The sequence below is a fragment of the Kryptolebias marmoratus genome, linkage group LG20 (assembly GCF_001649575.2).
Source record: "Kryptolebias marmoratus isolate JLee-2015 linkage group LG20, ASM164957v2, whole genome shotgun sequence".
In the NCBI taxonomy this organism is placed as follows: Eukaryota; Metazoa; Chordata; class Actinopteri; order Cyprinodontiformes; family Rivulidae; genus Kryptolebias; species Kryptolebias marmoratus.
The window spans coordinates 3,278,023-3,297,356 of NC_051449.1; the positions used below are offsets into that span (position 1 = coordinate 3,278,023).

A 19,334-nucleotide genomic window follows, 5' to 3' on the forward strand; every position below is an offset into this window, starting at 1 on the left:
TGGGAGGGGTGGAGGAATAGGATACAGGGGGTAGGTGGGGGCTTTAAGATCCAGTCCATCCGTCCCTCGGTCCTCCCAGAGTCAAAGTGGGCCGGAGGACAAAGTGATCATTGTTCCCCATCTGATGAAGACTTTGGCCCTTCAGACGAGGTAACGGGACACAAAGAATTATTATTTTACTCCTGCAGGAGATGCTGCTTTGTGTGTTTGTTGGATAAAGAAGTTAAAACTGGACCTCGGAGTCATCAAAAAGTAATTCTTTTACTTTAATGAGCCTTCAGCACATTATTAAATTATTACTTTACGTAGATTACGTAGACGGATGAGGACTTTTCTGATGCTCTTTAATGTTAACCAACGGAGCAACAAATCTTACTGGAGAATTCTATTAGAGAAATCTTATTTTTTTATTGTGTGTTGATGGAGCATCATTTTGGAGCGGATTTTGGTCTAAATATTGATCCGAATGTCCCGGCTTCAACTCCCAGTGACCCTGCAGAGATCAAGCTATGTTACAAAAAAAAAGGAAATAAAATAAGAGCTGAAGGGGATAGGATTTTTTTTTGTTGCTGTTGTTTTTGCTCCGAGATAAGAGGATATTGGAGCTCGTGGAAAGGGAGCTTATATGAGAGGAGACATGATTCAGTGGGGGAAAGAAGTGAAGTGCTTCTCGAAGAGATGAGTTTTCAGCCTTCTAGGGAAGAACGCCTGTCTGCTGCAAACCGCCGGGGAAGGTCATCATGCCTGAAAGTGGATGATGTGAGTGTTTACAGGATGAAATTAAACCAAAACTAACAGAGTAAAGAATAAAAAACAGTCTCTGCAGGGAAAATCAGGCTCTCACATGCTGGACTCTTGTTGCTAAATTAATAAAAGGAATAAAATTCTAAATAATTTTGAGCCCAGAAGCTGTGTGAATTACTGTGATGATTAATTTATAACCACTTTACATATAATTCATCATTTTATTTTCTCCAGTGTTTGTGTTGATGAATCATTTTGTCTGTTGTTTGTCAGATGCAGTGTAGCTGGAACTCCTCGCTCGGACACATTTCATCACCTTACTGGAGTCGAGGTGAGATTTTATTTTTTTTTATCATTTGCTGACAGCTTTATGGATCCATTCTCTGCAGAACACATCCTCTTTTACTATTCTAATGCAAAATAGATAAAAAAGAATTAGATTAGATGGTAAAAATAAAGAAATAAGAGCCATGATGCCTTCAGAATGGGATGTTTAATTTACATAAACCTCGTTTAAAGGCGCAGATAAAATCCAAATCAGACGAGGAGTTTAACTGACCCTGAACGATTTTAAAAATTTACTATATGTTTTCCAAAATTGGCTACGTTTTAAATTATTTTTATGGTTATTATTATTTTTTAAATCTTGTTTTGTTTTTATGATTCACCAGACACCAGGTTTTAACTGAACAGAGCTGAAATTTATCAAAAAAAATGAGAATATTTTGGGATGAAATGTGGCAGCATCATCAAAAAGTATTTTATTCAACTAAACGTAGGTCTTATCTATTAAATATCAATCCTTCTTTTAATATTGTCTGTTTGTACTGTTAGCAAAATATCTAATGAATGACTTAAACCACGGATGAATGAGTGATTTAAATAAAACCTTTGGAAATCAGTCACTGGATGTAGTCTACTAATTAATGCTTGAAGTCAAACTAATTCAAGATGGACGCCACAGCTAATCTATAATTCAGTCATTTTTACACATATTGAGCTAAAATGTTGTGTGGTAGTAGCTGAGAGTCATCCTCAACACATATTCTGAAAGCTAAAAGATCAAGTAAGTGTGCGTTTGTTCGAGGATTGTTAGATTTAAAGGAGAAGAAACTCTGATTTCCTCCGTCCTCCTCCAGCAGTGCTGTTTCCTGACTGGGCCTACAAACCGGCCTGGTCTCCTGGTTCCAGGCAGGTGCAGCTGTGGCACTTCCTGTTGGAGCTGCTGGGCCGCGGCGAGGGAGGGGCCATCGGCTGGGGTGGCGAGTGGGGCGAGTTCGTCATCAGGGACCCCGAGAGGCTGGCCAGGCTGTGGGGCGAGAGGAAGGGCAAACCGCACATGAACTACGACAAACTCAGCCGGGCGCTCAGGTAAACATCTGCTGAATTCACAGAAACCCAAAGAAAATGTCCTCAGATGCAATAGGTCATCACCTGAAGTGACCTGCAGGTAAAAGGTCGCAGACTGACAGGAAACGCTCTCCTCGCAGGTACTACTACAACAAACGCATCCTGCACAAGACCAAAGGCAAGAGGTTCACCTACAAGTTCAACTTCAGCAAACTGATCCTGATCAACTGTCAGCCGCCTCCACCGAGCCACCAGGTCACCGCCCCCGCCCCCACCTTCAGAGCTCCTTCCTGTTCAGCTGGAATTCGGCCATTTTTACAAAAACATATCAAAGATTAACCGTAATATTTAAGCAGCTCTAATAGAAACAGTTGCCTCAGCTTTATTATTTAATGTGGGTCTGCACGACTTGAATAAGAATCATTTCAGAAATTGTACCATTTAATCTAAAACCATCTCTGACCTTCTGAAAACTGGTCCTGAGGTTACGGAGGATCCTTCTGAAGTCTGCTGATGGTTTAATTATGTGATAAATTCTTTAGCAGCTGGGATTAGTAAGGAGGCACTTGTTAAAGAGGAAAAGTGCTGTTTAAGCAATATTTATTTAAAAGGTTCTCTTAGGAATGACTAAAAAATAAAAGCCCACTTTGCAAATAAGTTAACAACAGGAGGTAATAATTTCTAAATCTCATAAACCCATATTTTTATCACAATGGAACATAGTAAACATAGAATTTTTTTTTAAAAAAGGTCATTTTAAATTGTAAAGTTGTTCCAGGTCCATGTTTCCCTCTGTGGAGCATCTCCTCTTCTTCTCCCATCTGTCTGTAAACATCTGGACCTGAGGAGAGCAGCTGCTGGAGGCTGTCCCATTCTGTCTGTAGAGGATTCTAGCTGCTCAACAGTCCCGTGTCTTTGCTGGATGTTTTATTTCATGATGCATCAAATGTTTTCAGCTGATGAGAGGTCCAGTTCAGCCCTGCTGTTGTAATGGATGCAGGATGTAGTTTAGCATCGACTAATGCACCCCCATACCATCAGAGAGGCGGGCTGGATGGTTTAGACCCGTCTGAGCTCAGAACAGCTCTCCTGTTTTGGTCCAGAGGAGACACATCTGTTCACATCTGGCTTCTTCTTTGCCTGATAGAGCTTTAAGCAGCATCTGTGGACGGCACGGTGAACTGTGTTTACAGACAGAGTTCCTGAGCAGAACCAGAACCAGCCTTGACCTTTGACCTCAGAGGTTTCCACAGATTCTTCACATCTTTTGATGATATTATGAGCTGCAGATGATGGAATATTCAATTCTTCACAGTTTTCTGTTCAGGAACATTATTCTGAAATTGTTCTACTATTTTTAGACACTTTTTATTGCAGACTGAAGAACCTCTGCCCGTCTTTACTTCTGAGAGATTCAGCCTCTAAAATGCTCTTTTTATGTCCAGTCCCTTTTGCCGATTAATCTAATTAGCTGAAATAAAAGCCACAGTTTCTTAGTTTCAATATTTGTGATGTTTCCTAGAACCTCTGCCCATCTTTACTTCTGAGAGATTCAGTCCTTTTACTGACTAATTAACCTGACTAGTTGTAAACTATTTCTCCAGCTGTTTCTTATTTGTATCATTTACTCTTACAGCCTTTTGTTGACTTTTGTTTTTAATTCTGAATTAACTTTAAAAGAAAAGGTGCAATTTCTTAAACACTCATGTTTACTATATTTGAGAGTGAATAAAATTATGGGTTTGTAGGATTTGCAAATCATTGCATTCTGATTTTATTTAGATTTTACACACCTTCAGTGTTAGGGCAGTGCTGTATTTGACATTTCATGTTCTGTCCCAACTTTGACATCAAATCTGATGTTCTTAATGTTTTGTTTTGAGCACAGCTTGTTTTGTGTTGAATGTTTTTTCATTTCTTCCATCCTTGCATTTCGTCCTCCATCCATCCATCCGTCCGCCAGCTGGTCCACCGCAGCCCTCTTCCCCTCCCTTTCCTCCACCCTGAGAGCAGCCTTCCTCTCTGTGGAGGAGCGGGGTCGTTGATGGACAGAGGTAAAGACATCATGATTCCTCCACAGCAGACGTCCAGCTACCTCCGGAGATTCTTTATATTCACTGTACTCTGACAGCCTGACACCTACAGAAATACAGACGAACATTTCTTCCTCCTAAGGTCTAAACTTTGGGTGTTTTTTTTTAATTTTATCAACAAAATGAAAACCAAAAGATGTGTTAAACACACTTTCTTCAGCCAGCCTGTTAACAAAATTATTCTTTACAGGTTCTGGTAAATTTTTGCAATATAACAATGTGTTTTTCTTTCTATTTCTGTAGTGCTTTACAAAGAAAAAGAACGATGGAATCGTAAACATAAGCAAACAGAGCTTTTGCATAATAATTATAAAGATATTTCAGCTCTTCAGCATTAATATTCTCATAAAAACACACATTTTGAAACACCTTGCTGTAATTTTCCAGCTGCGAATGCTTTATTGCGCTGTTTTTAGCAGGAATAATGTTAAAAACGTGCTTCAGATTTCATCTGCAGCAGCAAGACGTTATGTTTTGGTTTCCTGTGAAGAGGGAGAACGTGGCTGAATTATGAGTTTGAAGCTTTTTGTTTTTATAATCTTGCTGTGATGCAGAAACTGGCTTTAAAAGATGAATTTATGTCTAACATTTGTAGGATTTATTGATCTAATTAAAACTTTAACTGCTTTCAAAATAAACAAAACACTACTTTCAGTGTTAGTTTAAATGTTGGGGAAAACTCCAGCAGGATTTACCACTTTTCCATTTTCCTCATATTCACCCATTTTTTGCATCACATTTATCACATTCAGTGGTTCTGAACTCCTGAAGTTTCTGTGGCTCAAAGAAACTGTATTTTGTTGACGTCCTGTTTCTGTTTTCAGGGCGACAGAGATGGGAAACAATGTAAAAGAAGAATTCTTGGCCTTTTTTGGGGGGGAATTAATAATTTTACATGTGCATGTTATTTTCAAATAATAACAATAATAATAATACAAACGTACTACTACTGGGTACGTTGAATGGTAAGGCTCTAAAGTTTATTATTATCGAACTAGAGAACGCTTAGTTCTGAATTATTTACTGAAATTTGTCAAAAAATGATTAGTACCTAAACTGTTAAAGTTAAAACAAAACAAACAGAAAATAAAATGAGCAAAACAGTAGCTTAAAGTCAAAACCTAATATACCAAAACTGTAGTTAAAAGATAAAATTAACAAAATAATTGGCTAAAAGCGTAATTTAGTAACACAGTAGCTAAAAGCAAAAAGGCGATAAAAAGACAATAATAGAGCAGATATGTTTCAGAGAACAAGGTTTTTAAGGAACTGTAACGATCTCAATGCATTTCTATACAAAAAACTTTGCTAATAAAGTTAAACAATTCAAAACATATGACAGTCGGCACAATATTCCCAATCGAGCTGGAAGTTTTAATGTATGAGTGGTTAAAATAGCACAACGTATGCAGAAGTCGTTTGATTGAAAAACAACAAAAAGAAAGAAAGTATAAACAGGAAAAACAGAATGATTACTGATTCAATCAGCAATAAATTTAGGCTGTTTAAATTTTTAACAAGCAGCAAAATGTATTTAATTTGAATTCATTAGCCTTGGTTTTTATTTAATATTTCCTTAATGAAACTTTTCAAATTAAATTATTTCTGCTCTAGAAAGAATTTCTTATTTCTTGTGCACAGCTTCTATTTTTCTCTGAGTGACTTTAAGGCCACCTCAGTGTTTGAGGCGTTAGAAAACGGTTCTGATATCAGCGACACAAATTAAAATTCTGCATCTGAGCACAGCGTGGAGACCTGTGACTGATGTGTCTCTGGTTCTGTCTCCTGACAGCTGCACAGCCTCTGCCTCACCCCTTCCTGCTGCCGTGCTGCCTCCCCAAACCGATCGCGGCGCCTCGGGCTCTCCACGGCCCCTTCCCCTTCATCTCTGCTCCTGCTCATCCGGGGGTCAACCCCAGAGACATGAGGGAATTGGGTGTAAATGCTAATGGCTGGCCACACAGAAGCTCCACAGGGTGGGATGTGAATCACATTGGCTGGGACGTGTTCGGAGGAGAGAAGCAGCCTGAAATTCAAGAGGAGGGAGGCAGAGAGGGGTCAGATGCAGACTGAAGAAAAGTAGACAAAAGGATTACTTTCCTCCCTCGACTCTCTCAAACACAACCTTTCTTTTGTGTACTTCAAAGCTTTTTGTGTTCCTTGAGCTTAAGTTTGTGTTGCAGTTTATAATACATGTGGTTTAAAATATTTAAAATATATAGACTTTTTAACTATTTATTGAATTAGACTGTCATTTTTTTTAATAGAAATATTGAAATACTGCTTTCATTTGTCAGTGCTTCGTGGCCCAGCAGAGGAAATGCGCTTGTAAACAATTAACAACGTGGGACTTGTGGTAAATAAAGCAACTGTGCTCAGCTTACATTATTTAGATGTTTGTCTTGCATTTCCACTCCCTGCTTTGAGCTTCATAAAAGTGATAGGAGCTGCATAAATGATGCATTCAAACAGAGACTGAGATTTTTTATTTTTTTTGTTCAAGGCGCCTTCATGTCTCTTATCTCTGCAGCATCAGGACCAACCACCAGCTGTTGCTGTTCCCACTCCGACCCTGTAGGGGGCAGTAAAGGCAACAAAGATGTTTTCAGTAGCATTTTCCCGGGATTACAAAAAAGAGGTCTCACTCTGAAGCTATTTTTGGTACTATATTTAAGGACCGGATTCTTTTTCTTTTCTGTCCTCGCCTGTCACGTGTTTTATTATGGCATTTTAATTTAGAAATAAAGTGGAGAAAAATGAAATAATAATTTCCAATGTTATTTGTAATATTTTTGTTTTTTTCGTCCAAATTTACCAGTTTAAACAACTTTTACAGATTATATGTAATGATTTGAAACTTTATGCGACTAATTTCCTTTATCTTGTTCATATGTATTAACCTGTGTAATTTAGGTTTGCTAAAAAACAACAACAAAAACAACAAAAACTTTTGTGCTTCTTATTTATTAACATTTTAATACCGGAAACGCACCTTTTTACGTATACGCGTGACGCGTCACGCAATTTTTAGTATCTTTGGCTGAAATGTCATTTTCGCGCCGAATATTCACAAGTTATTTTTGTCGTCTTGCAGCGCGGGAGTTGGCGTTTTTCCCCCTGTGCGGATATTGAAGCTCTGCCGGACTTCATTTAGTCGTTTAAATTCAGTATCGGGCGAAGGAAACATTAAAAAACAAAATGCAGCGGAGCATTGCGTAAGTAGCGACCCGACAGCAGAGCAGGGGGAGTTTCTGGTTTAGCTAGCCGGGTGCAACGTTTGTGTCCGTGAGGCAACCAAATCACCACGTTACGGTGCCATAAGTTGTGTTTGGAGGTTCGAAAGTGTCTTGAAGAGGACCTAGCATGTTCAGTGGGACTTTAATGTATTATAATAGCACTTGTAGCTATCTTATGCTAGTGCTAGCTTAAACTAGCTAACTTCGGAAGCGGTTTAGTAGCTACTCTGGAACACAGAAGCTGCTAAAATTAACAAAATATAACTGTGACTTTACTTCTGTATGCCAGTTTATCAAAACAATAAATGAAGTAATATAAATGATGTTTGCTATAACAGAAAATACACATCCATTTATCATATCACTGTGTTTTGAGCCTGGTTAAACCATAAATACTGAATGTTTCTGTTCGTCCTTCTCCAGATCATTTTTTCAGCCCAAGAGCAAAGATAAGGACAATCAGAAGAAAGCAACAAGTGAAACAGTGAAGAAGTAAGTTTCTTTTTAAAGTCACACACCTGTCATCCCACCTGTTTTCACTACTCACATGATCACAATCCTTTAAGCGAGGGGAAAATCCTTTCCATGTGTACTGAATTTATGCTAAAAGTTTAAACAAAGCTTCATGTTTTAGCTTAATAAATTGTATTAATTTAAGGGCTATTGCCCTGTTAGCGTTTGCACATTTGTGTCACGGTCAGAGTACGTGTTGTGAATGACTCCCAGCGACTACCACATCAAATTATATCTCAGTATCTGTCATATTGGCTGATTTATAGCCACTTTTTTATTGCCTAATGTAGATTAGATGGAGGTGGTTACTTTTTGACAGCTCCAATGAAGTCCACATCAAATATTAGCTTAGTATCTGTAAAACTTTGCAAAATCAGTTGGCTGTGGTGGCCATCTTGAATTTGGTTGATTCCAAAGGTTGTAGAAGTACGGGCAGTGATTACTGTCTCAGAGTTTTATTATTATACGTCGAGTACAGGTGTCTGTAACCTTTACGACTGAAAGAGCCATTTTTATCATCTCTCTTATTAATTATAAGTTGTATAGAGCCCCAAAATCTGCTTGAGTCTCAGAATTTATAAAAAAAAATGAAACTTTTAGGTTTCATTCATCAGGTTGCTGGTTGTTTATCACTTAAATGTTATGAAAACGCCAAAAATCTTTACTTGCAGTACTTCAAGTACCAGGTTTTTAATTAAAGTCAGATCAATATGTCAACTTTTCTCTTCATTATAAGAATAACTTGCTTCATGTTAGAAAAATGTCCTTTTTTGATCCCCCTAAAATCCATAATCTCCAGTCAATGCACTAAACTACTTCCTACATTTACAGCAATCCACCTCAGGTAGATTGAAAATCAGACTTTTCTGGTGGATTTGGAGAACGACTTCAGGCTGTGAGTCAGAAACTAAGTAGAAAGCAAGTTAACAAACCATTAGCTTAACAAAAAAACTCATCGGAGTGAAAACTAGAGACATATTCACACTTACTGCAAACATTTCAACTGGGAGATTGCTAAAAGTAACCCTTCCTTGTTGGTAATTTAGATGTAAATATAACTCAGGTGTTCAGATTTTCAAAAAGCCACTGCAGCAGATGTGAAGGGCCTCATATGGCTCCAGAGCCGCAGTTTGCAGACCCCTGGTCTAGTGGTTCATGAGATACTTTGCTAACAGACAGACGAGGCTGACGCCAACAGTTACTAACTTTGTTTTAGGTAAAAATATTGTGCAATGAGTGGTGCTAAGTGTTGGGGGTGATGCTCAGCTACTACCACACCAGGTTTTAGCTCAATATATCTGTAAAACCCACTGAGTTACAGCCATTCTTGTGTTTACCTTGGTTGACTAGCTGTAGCGGCCATCTTTAACCGGCTTGCCTCCGAACATTAATCAGTTGTAGATGTGCGTTCAGTTATTGGTTCCAGAGAGTTTCGTTAAAATCTTTCCAGTGGTTCATGAAATATTTAGCTAACAAACAGGGTTGACCCTAACAGTCAATGCCAAACTTTTAGGGAAATGAATATTGTGTAATTTACCAAAAATGCGGACACAGTTACATGATTGCCAACCTTTTATGGCAGTGGGTGATAACATATTTACTTGTAACCCCCCCAGGTTATCGTCACTTCTGCCGTTTCTTTTGGTAATGATATCGTCACTCAAATTTCTCATTTATTCTGTTGCGTTTTTGTGTGAACAGATCTGAGTTACAGAGCAGATAAGAGTATAAACCAGACCTCCATTCTTCTGTTTGTTTAAATAAATAATCTCTTTCAATCAGACCTCTTGAGATCATTGATTGAACTGTTTAGGACAAATATTGGCTGATTAGAGGCAAACGACTCTGCAGCTAAAAGGCAGAAACGGCAGTAAAAGGTATCTGAGCGAAAAGCCCGCCATCCAGTTTGACTGACAGCTCTCCATTGATGAGTCAGACCTTTTTCTTATATTTTTGTCGAGTCATTAAGTTTCAGAAGATGCTCAGGGGGAAAAAAAAAGAAAAGAACTTGTGTTTCTCATTTCCGAGCTGCTTTGATGATAAAGTGTTCATTATCTGTAGACTGTATAATCTTTAAAGTGCGTCTTAAAACTCACTTTAATTGACTTGCCGTTATGTAACGATCCTCTCATCAGTGCTTTGACCTCTTTTTTTTTTGAATGACTCCGTCTCTCATTTTATTATATTTTTCTTTTTTTTTTACAGCTTTTGCTATTGACCTTATACTTTTTCTGTTTTATCGTCCGCCGCCAAGGGCAGAGTGATAATGTCTTTGCCTGTCTGTTTGGAAAATACCTCTTGAAGCACTGAATGGACTCTAATGAAACTTTCAGAAACAACATCTTTAGCCTACACGAAAATGGCCGTACTTCAGTGAGATTTACAGGCATTGAGCTGATATTTGGTGTGGTAGTAGCTGAGAGTCGTTCACAACACGTACTCTGAGCTCTAACAGATCATGTGGAAGATAATCTGGGAAAGGTGGTGGGCAATTCCCTCAACGAAGGGAATTTATTTCTTTTTTTGACAGCTTTTGCTTTTGACCTTCTCCTTTTCCCTTTTTTTATTTTAATCTGTTTTTTAGCACGTTGTCATTGTGCTTTTCAGCAGCTCTTCATGAATCAAGCTCATTGCTTTGTGTTTATGTCTTAACAGCGTGTCTGTGCATGTTTCCAGGCCTGTCAAGAGCCCCCTGAAGGTGCAGAATGGTGTTCAGGAAGCGGATTCACCCATCAAGAAGGTTGCCAAACGCAGCCGTCAAATCCTGGACAGCGATGAAGACGAGGCTCCGGCTGTTAAAGAACAAGCTGCCACCGAGGGACAGGGAGACAAAGAAGCTAAAACAGAGAAGGTAAAACAGACGTTTTATTCTCTCATTACACATGAGCTGAATCTGCTGTAATTAAGAACTCCTTTAGGCTTATCAATGCCTGTTGTTTATTCAGTGTTGGGCAAATCACTCTTACACAGAGGGCCAGTGATTGTACACCGACTCTTGATGTTGAATACATTTGTCAATAAGCCACATAATGAAAAGAGCTGATTATCGGCTTTGGCCGTCATTCAAACACCTGTTATTTGATAAACGGTCCTCCGAACCGCCCCGCTCACTTTGTTTGTGACATGTCAGCAATTATTTATTGTTTGCTCTTTGAGGGAAGAGACTGTGATGGATGTGCGAGCTCTGTCGGCGTGACCCACCTCGCCTGCTTGTTCTGTGTCCAGGTGGAGGTAATATATCCACTCTGGTCCTGTTGGCAGCGAAGCATCTCCTCTCCAGCTGAATATCTGTTAGCACCTAATCATTGTTTTTATCTCTGCTTAATCTCCTTTATGTCCTTAGTTACGATCAGATACTTATCTGTGTCAATAATACCCTCGTGGTCCTTTTGGCCCCGTAATGTTTAGGTTAAAAGACAATTTTTATTATGTTATTCAGCTTTATATACATTTTTTTATTTGGATTTCTGAATGATGTTTACTTCATTTTGAGCACTATAAATAACTGAAATGGTCAACAGCTTTATCTAGTTCAAGTGCTTTACAGTACACTCACTCCTTCATCCATTCATCCATTCACTCACTGATGGCGGTAAGCTACAGTGTAGCCACAGAAGTGAGGCGGCCATGACACCGGCGCCACCGAGCCCTCTGGGTGGAGTGTCTTGCCCGAGGACACAATGGCTGAGACGGATGGAGCGGGGGTTCGGTTCCAGGACGAACCCTTACCTCCTGAGCCCTAATAGTCAAAGGAACTGCAGATTTTTCAGATAACCACCGCTGAATGTAAATATGTTGCTAATTGAGTTTTATGCTTTTTATGTAAAACAAACAAAGCAGAAAATATTATAAATTGGTGTAGACTCAAAGGTGTTTCTGTCGTTTCCTTCTCTTAAAAAAGTCTCCACTCACCTTTAAGTGAAAACAATTGGTATAAAAGTGCCTGAGGTGCAAATTTGACATTATTTTATTACTTCAAGGCTACAAATTACAGCCGAGTTTGAGCTGTTTTCATATTAAAAGAAATATGAGGGTTTTGAAAAAAACAGATGTTTGTTTTTTCTGGTTTTATTTATTTATTTCTTTGTTTTTGTTTGATACATTTTTTTCCCCATTTGACAAAAATACAATATCTTACATTCAGTTAAAATATCTTTGTGTATCTTAAACCGACCGTCTGTAAAATTCATCAAATTATTCATTTTTTACATCAGATTTATTCCTCATTTATTCAAGTTAAATCAGTCTGGACAGACTGTCGGTCGAGTCACATGATCTGTTTTCTGTATGAACTGAGGATAATTGATTACCTAAATTTAAGGCCTAGAATTTGTTGAAGGAATGCATATCACCTGCCGCCTTTAATGTCAAAGTTTTAAACCACGATCGTCCTGTGATGAGAAGGGGCGGAGTCATCTTGGCTCTAAAAGGTAATCAGTTGTAGATTTAAATCTAATGGTTACTTTCTGAGTTTCATTATGATACGTCTTGTGGTTCAGGGGATATTTTACTAACATTGTGAACACACACACACGCAGGCGGTTGTGTGGTTCTGTTATTAAATCTGCTGTTACTGTTTCCTGTTGTCGTGACGATCGCTGATATTCCTGCTTGTCTTTCAGAAGGACGATGAATTCAAGGCCGTCCCCACCCCGCTGTCTCCTCCACCAGCCCCAGCTACACCCGTAACCCCCGCCACTCCAGCTACTCCGGCCTCTTCGGCGTCCCCAGGCACCCCCAGCACCCCCAGTTCCCCCAGTTCCATCTCCCCGACGGGGATCACCAAACGCAAGACTGGTCAGTGTCTGATCCAGGTTTTTTTTTTTTTGAGCTTGTTTTCTAAACCTTAGCCATGTTTGGCTTAAAGAAAACTCACAAAAAACCAACTTTTAACGACACACCATTTACTTCATGAAGAAATCACAAACCTCCGTTCGTTTTGGCCCAACCCTAATTCAGGCTTCATCTTTGCCGAACTTCACCAAACTTTCTGCAACATTTTGAACTTTGACACCAGCAGAGGATTAATAGTTCCCCTGCCTCGAGCTGCTCGACTTGATTACTTGTTAGCAGGAGCTTAATGGCTCCAAATAATCATTGTTTCACAATGATGGAAAAACAAGACATTTATCCCGACTTGAAACCATTAAAAGTTTGTTCTCCAGAAACAGCTTACCAGGCTTTGGACTTTTTAGTTTCATTTATTTGTTGACTCCCTGGACCGCCTCACATTGACAACCTTTAAACTCGATTGTGTTTCACTATCTCTCATTAATCTTATCTGCTGAATCACAAGTACGCCCCTCCTCGAGCTTATGTAATTTATTTCTGCAAGTATTTGCATTATGATAATAATGTTATTACTGATGCATTGTTTTGCGATGTTTCGTTTCTGCTGACTGGACCGAAGCAGCAAAGCGTTTCGGTCCTATTATTGCAGCTGGTTCTTCAGTTTCATTTGCTTCTTTTTTTTTTCTAAACGCCTCGCACGTATGTAGTGATTATTCTTTTCTAGTTTCAGATGCTCCATGACAGCTTGAACATTAAATCTGTGGGATTTTAAATAGAAAGAAAGTTGCAGGGTTTTTTTTCTGATCATTGGTTGCAATTTATTAACATTCATGCTTGAGTGGGATCTTGTAATCACCCGCTGCTGAAAGGCGAAGAGTGTGTGTGTGTGTCAGGAAAATATCTCATGAACCATAGAACAGGTTTTAACAAAACTTTCAGGAACTTATCACTGGATGTACCTCTACGACTGATTAGCTTTTGGAGCTAACTCAGTTAAAGATGGCTGCCACAGCCACAAAACAAACAGAGCTATAACTCAGTCAGTTTTACAGACATTAAGGTAAAAATTGGTGTGGTTAGTAGCTGATATCACACATATTATGAGATGATCTTAGACAGAAACTCTGGTATTAAAGGTGGCGGGCGATATGCATTCCTTCACAGAAAGCCAGGCTTTAATTACATGCCATTTGTTTTCACTTTACCCCTTCAAGGCAGGCTTTGAAGAAATTTTAAGCTTGGGAAGCACCTCCTTCCTCTTTCTGCTCTTCATCTGACTTTTGCAGAACTGAATCTGTCTTTTTTTTGGTTTGCACTCCGTTCTCTTCGTGTTGGATGGCTTCACTGTTTGCTGTCGGCATCTGCGTGTTGCTCCAATAACAGCCCTGCCGCCATCACTGCTGGCGAAATCATCACATTAAAGTAACACGCTAATTTGACCAGAAATTGCATTCCTAATGTCTCGGGTTAATGCTTTCATTATGGATATCTTCAAGAAAAACAACAACAGCAGCGCTACCTTTGCTGGAGTCTTAACAAGGAGCCAAACAGAGGCAGATGTGGAACAAAAACCAAGCTTGCCCTCCAGCATTACTGTTGCATACAATTATAGAGGAAATTACTCTGGAACTGTAAAGCTGCTTGGCTGCATAATATCTTTCTGGATGGAATTAGTGTTTTCATTAGCAAAGTACGCATCTGTGATTCTTTTTTTTGTTGCCCTACATCTGCAGCAAGAGCCTCATCCTGTTCATCATCTCCACTTTTTTTTTGTTTGTTTAATTATGGCATATTTTCAACTAGAAAGCCTTTTTTTTTTTTTCTCACCATCCCTTTTTTTTTTGAAGAATCTAATTCCTGTCCTGATGTTTGCAGCGAGGAAGATGTTCCCCAAGAGGAAGCTGGATGAGAGCGGGAGCGGGAAAGAGGAGACGGAGGTCACGGAGGAGCAGGGTCAGCAAAACAAACGACCTCGTGTGGAGAGCTGTGTCAGCAGCGCAGGTACGCCTTCCTCCTCTGCAGCCAGCCTGATAACAGAGCGCGCGTCCTGCGCAGGTGTGGAAGGAAGCTGGGACGCTGCACAAACACCGAAGATAAAAATAAAAAACAAGCTCCGTGCATGACATGTCAGAATTTAAACATAAACCAGGGAAATACCACTTTCTGCAGAAATGCAGTGTGAATGAGTGAATGCTGAAATTTGCCAAAGAAGCTGAAAACCAGTTAAAGTTAAAAGAAGTAGAACAGCAGCTAAAAGCTTAAAGAGGGAAAATATTAAGTTAAAGCTAAAAAAAAGGTTAGCTACAAGCTAAAAGTGAGCTAAAGGTAGCATAAGAAGACAAAAACAGACGATTATAAAGCAAATTTCAAATAAAACAATGTTTCTGAACACATCTGAATGTATTTCTATGGAGGAAATGTTTTTAAATGAAGTTAATTATTTTGAAAATTATAAAAATGAATGAATGAACTGAAGGTTTTGATATATGAACGGTTAAAATGACACAAAAATGTCGTTAGATTGCAACAAAAAAGTGTGGAAAACTAAAAATGGTGTGAATGTGTCCAAATATTTCTGGTTTGTCACAATTCTTACATCGTTTATTGTGGTTAAAGAAACACACAAGCTTCTCTAACCCCCCGTACACAGAAAATGATTGCATTCGCTAATTGATCAGGCAGCGAAACAACAAATATCTATCATGCTAATTCATCAGAAGTTAATTATCAAGCAGGCAAGCCAAACATATTTCATGTCTTCATTCTCTGAGATATTTAATATCCGTTGCTGTTCGTTTGAACTTTTGACAAAAGAGGGTCTCTGTGAGCTCGCCACGCATTTCTCAGATATTTGTTTCATCGTTTTCTCTGCTGACAATTAATGAACACAGAATGAGGAAAAATATTAGTGGATTAATTAATAGAAAATGGTCTTTGCTGCAATCCTAGTATCAAATGACTCGACTTAGTCATTTAGTTAAAGACATGAAGGCTGAAATAAAAACTTTTAACCGTTTCAGAGCAGAGAAGCTGAGGATAACTGGGATTATAAACCCTTCTGAAGGACTCAGGTTTTTATATCTGGTTGGATTGAAACCTGTGACGGGAGCGACGGATATGTTGCTTTTTATTTAATTTTATGCAACACGTGCCATGAGTTATCCCGTGTTAATAATCTTGTTGATTATTGTGCATTGTCCCTTTTTTTTAAATGCATCAGATGAGACGAAGTGAAGGGTTGTGACAGCCAGCTGCTGAAAGCTACGTGACTCAGCATGTCACTGTAATTCCACTTTTAAAACACGGACTTAAATAAATAAAATAAAGTCTTTTCTATAAGTGACTGTATTGTAATGTAGCAATAACTGCATAGTTACATCTCTTGCTGGGAGAACACCGTCTGAGTTAGGAGCTAAAAATGACTTTAAGTGCAGGCTGAAAGAACAGCGTTTATTCTCATTTCCTGAGCAGCAGATCCAAAAAAAAGGAACAAATTTCTCAAATAGTTCCTAAAATCTAAGGCATCTATTTATAGGACTGTGTGGACGATTGAATGAACTCTACACAAAGGTTCACCTGAGTTTTTGTTTTTATAAACTCACGTTGCTAAAACATTACAAATAACAACAAACCAAGACATGGTACAAACAAAGAATTCAAGACGTGAAGTTTCAGCCGTTGGAGATTTAGTTTTGTGAGGTGATAAAAGATAAAATGTTCTGTTTAAATCCAGGTATGAGGTCTACTTTATTGAGCAAGATTTTTGCTGCATTGTTGCAGCTGACAGAGATGATAAAATGAGTCAGACGGGCTTCAGAGCTCATTAGTGCAAGTTTCACATCTCCTCTATCCTCCATGTTCACCAGCAAGGTCAGTCCGTCCAGCTTGCATAGTATTAAATTATGCACAATCTGATAGAAATGAGTTGTAGCCCCATCCACAAAGAGTTAATGACAACAGACCGTTTCTGTCTGGGTTGCAACTGTTGACGATTAGTTGGTGATCAGCAAAATCTCCAAAATGTCTGAAAAGGTTTGCAGGGATTCTTGATTTACTTGCATGAGTCTGAAAGGCTTGCAGTCTAGTTGCTTGACTTGTGAGTAAAATGTTGCAGCAAGTTTTCTCTCAAAGTGGTCATGGAGTTGTGGAGGGCGTCTATAATCATTCTCAAGATCGCTAGAAGGTGTCCTTGTCCACAACATCCAAGTCCACAGCCGCGAGTGTCCAGGCTTCACCTCGTTGTTGATTAATGATTATTTTAAAAGTGCTCTTCTGTAGATTTAGTGGGTGGAGATGGGCAGTGAAATACGGTGCACGGCCTAGAGTACAGTTTTGCAAGCCATGCACACTAAAATAAGCCACCATTTTCAAAACACGGCCACACAGCTCGATGGTCACTTAGTCGCAAACATGAATCCAGTGAAACTGCTGCTGAAAATTCACCAATTTTCTTTGCCATTTTGAGTCTGTCAACAGTCGCGACCCGGTGAGAAACTACCTGCTCTGACCCAGAAGCTGAAACCCATCAGTAAGAGGACGGGCAGCTGAGCACTCAGGAGTGATGAAAACGCTTCGCTCAGGAGGATTTCAGAACCAGAGACTCCGACTTCGAGTGCCACAAAAAAAAAAAAACAAGCTTTGGTTTTTTGTTGCCTCTCCCGGCTTAAATGCAGCCATTTATCTGATGTGAAGAACTGAGTTTAGTTGCCAACAAACTTTCACTTTTATGCCAGATTTAGTCCAGTTTTAGCTTAGAGGTCTACAGACAGTTCAGCTTTTCAACCAAACAAAGCATTTTATTTTGAAAATCAAACTCCCGATTTGGGAAGAAGATCATAAAATGCTGCATCAGTAGTTAATAACTTCAAATGAGTGAAGACTTCTTAAAATCAACATTATTATTATTAAAATACGTAGAAAATCATGTGACTTCTTCAAAAATAAATCATGTAAACTCTAAACTGGACTGTTAGATTCAGCGGCTCAGCACTTAGTTTAATGTGTGGATGAGAAAATAAAATTTTCATGTCTGGCTCCTCACCCAGCCAGTATCATGACCCCGTCTCTGTCTGCTGGGACTCTGTGCTACAAGTTTGTCAATAGTAATTTCCCTCCTACCTGGCTGTCTCGGGTGAAAAGGAAAAGCTCAGAAATATCACCTGCGGCATTTATTGAAGAAGGCTGTTCTGTTGAAAGCAGCTTCAAACATGACCTCAGCCAAAAAAAAAAAATGGTTGCCCTCAGTAAACCTGCTGGCATTTATGTCTTCAATGACTCCATTCCCTTTCTGTCCTCCCCTGTGTAGGGAACACCGGCGAACCCATGGAGGAGGGAGCAGAGGAAGAAAGGGTTGAAAAGGCAGCGACTGAGGCTAACAGACCAGATGAGGAGGTGGAGAACAAAAAGAAAGAAGAAGCAGAGAAGGCCAAGAAGGAGGAGGAGCAGGTAGAAAAAAAGAGCTGTGATGAGAAAGAAAAGAAAGCTGAGGGGGCGGCAAAGAAAAATGAAGTGAAGGAGAAGACTGATGATGAGAAAGGGCCCGCCGTTGCCAACGAGAAGGTGGGTGAAAAGGACACGCCAGACACGGGGAGCCCGAAAAGTCAAACGGTTGAAAAAAAGCAGAAGGAGGCGAAGGAGCAGAAAGATAAGGAGCCGGCCAAGAAAACCCCAATCAGCAGTTTCTTTGGTAAGGGGGGGGGGGAAATTTGCATTAAAAATATGTCTGAATTGCTTTTATCAGCTGGAGAATATAGCACAATATTTTCTGTTATCAACCCCTTGCTCCACCCTCACCTTTTCTTTATTTTATTTAAATTTTTTTTCTGCAGCTCCCAGGAAAGCAGCAGTGAAGACGGACAAAACGGAGACGAATGAAGGAGAGAAGAAGACGAATGCAGAGAAGAAGAACTCAGGGGAGGAGCGTAAAGACGAGAAAGGGTGAGACAAATAATGACTGGCTGTACGCAGATCAGCCTGATACAAAAACACGTCTCTCTGATGGCCCATTCTGCTGTGGAGCAGTTTGAACGAGAAGCCAATATGAGTTTCCACAGTATGGATGAGCACAAATACGCAGCTAACTTCCACCTGAGCTCACCTATGACCATAGTTTCCACTTTACGATCCTTTCAAAATAAAGTACGACGTCAGAGACGAATGCTGGGACACTCAGAGGGTCTTTTTTCTGTAGGTGTTGGACAAACTACCATTATGAAACAACTTGGTGAGTCATAGCATGTGCTGGTGTAAACAAACGGGAAAAAAAAATCAAATTTGTTAAATTTTCCCATTTCAACTCGACTTTGAACATTTGAATATCACTGTCAGAGTTGTTGTTTTGTTGGTTAAACTGTTTTCGAATCATTTCTGCACATAAAGGGGGACATTATCCTGCAGACAGAGGCCACTGCCATCAGGGAATACAGTTCTTTTTCTAACTTCGCTCGGTGTTTCACTATGGGAATCGCCTCAGCGTGACCAACTACGGAAGCTCCAATGACATCACGTCTGTCTGTGACAGACAGGTTGAGCCGTGACCGTGGCTCCACCCACCATCCAATATCACGGCCAACCTACCCCTCTCAACTCATTCTCGCTTTCTTCCCGT

General features: G+C 39.5%; 2 protein-coding genes across 4 annotated transcripts in view; both read left to right on the forward strand.

The window, feature by feature from the left end:
• The first annotated feature begins 678 nt into the window (after positions 1 to 678).
• On the forward strand, positions 679 to 6,973 carry LOC108232970 (transcription factor Spi-C). Its single transcript, XM_037981909.1, has 6 exons — positions 679 to 759; positions 1,018 to 1,075; positions 1,884 to 2,115; positions 2,235 to 2,349; positions 4,058 to 4,148; positions 5,980 to 6,973. The coding sequence occupies exons 1-6, from the start codon at positions 679 to 681 to the stop codon at positions 6,258 to 6,260; spliced, it is 858 nt and encodes a 285-aa protein (XP_037837837.1). The 3' UTR covers positions 6,261 to 6,973.
• Positions 6,974 to 7,216: 243 nt separating this feature from the next.
• The window catches only part of lig1 (ligase I, DNA, ATP-dependent), a 73,492-nt gene continuing 61,374 nt past the window's right edge, over positions 7,217 to 19,334 (forward strand). Inside the window, exons 1-7 of one of the 3 annotated variants that reach the window (XM_017411070.3) lie at positions 7,217 to 7,402; positions 7,847 to 7,915; positions 10,592 to 10,787; positions 12,559 to 12,733; positions 14,603 to 14,728; positions 18,033 to 18,413; positions 18,556 to 18,664. In XM_017411070.3, the coding sequence (XP_017266559.1) occupies positions 7,386 to 7,402; positions 7,847 to 7,915; positions 10,592 to 10,787; positions 12,559 to 12,733; positions 14,603 to 14,728; positions 18,033 to 18,413; positions 18,556 to 18,664 (1,073 nt within the window). In that variant the 5' untranslated portion in view covers positions 7,217 to 7,385. The remainder of the gene's footprint in view (positions 7,403 to 7,846; positions 7,916 to 10,591; positions 10,788 to 12,558; positions 12,734 to 14,602; positions 14,729 to 18,032; positions 18,414 to 18,555; positions 18,665 to 19,334) is intronic. The other 2 variants (XM_025004808.2, XM_017411072.3) reach the window with 2 other exon arrangements.

What these genes read in the sequence shown, in the direction of transcription:
- LOC108232970 (XM_037981909.1), top strand. Translation starts at nt 679, where the DNA reads ATGAGTTTTCAGCCTTCTAGGGAAGAACGCCTGTCTGCTGCAAACCGC. An exon ending in AAACTCAGCCGGGCGCTCAG is followed by an intron (nt 2,116 to 2,234) that starts GTAAACATCTGC and finishes CTCTCCTCGCAG; the next exon opens with GTACTACTACAACAAACGCA. An exon ending in CGCCTCCACCGAGCCACCAG is followed by an intron (nt 2,350 to 4,057) that starts GTCACCGCCCCC and finishes TCCGTCCGCCAG; the next exon opens with CTGGTCCACCGCAGCCCTCT.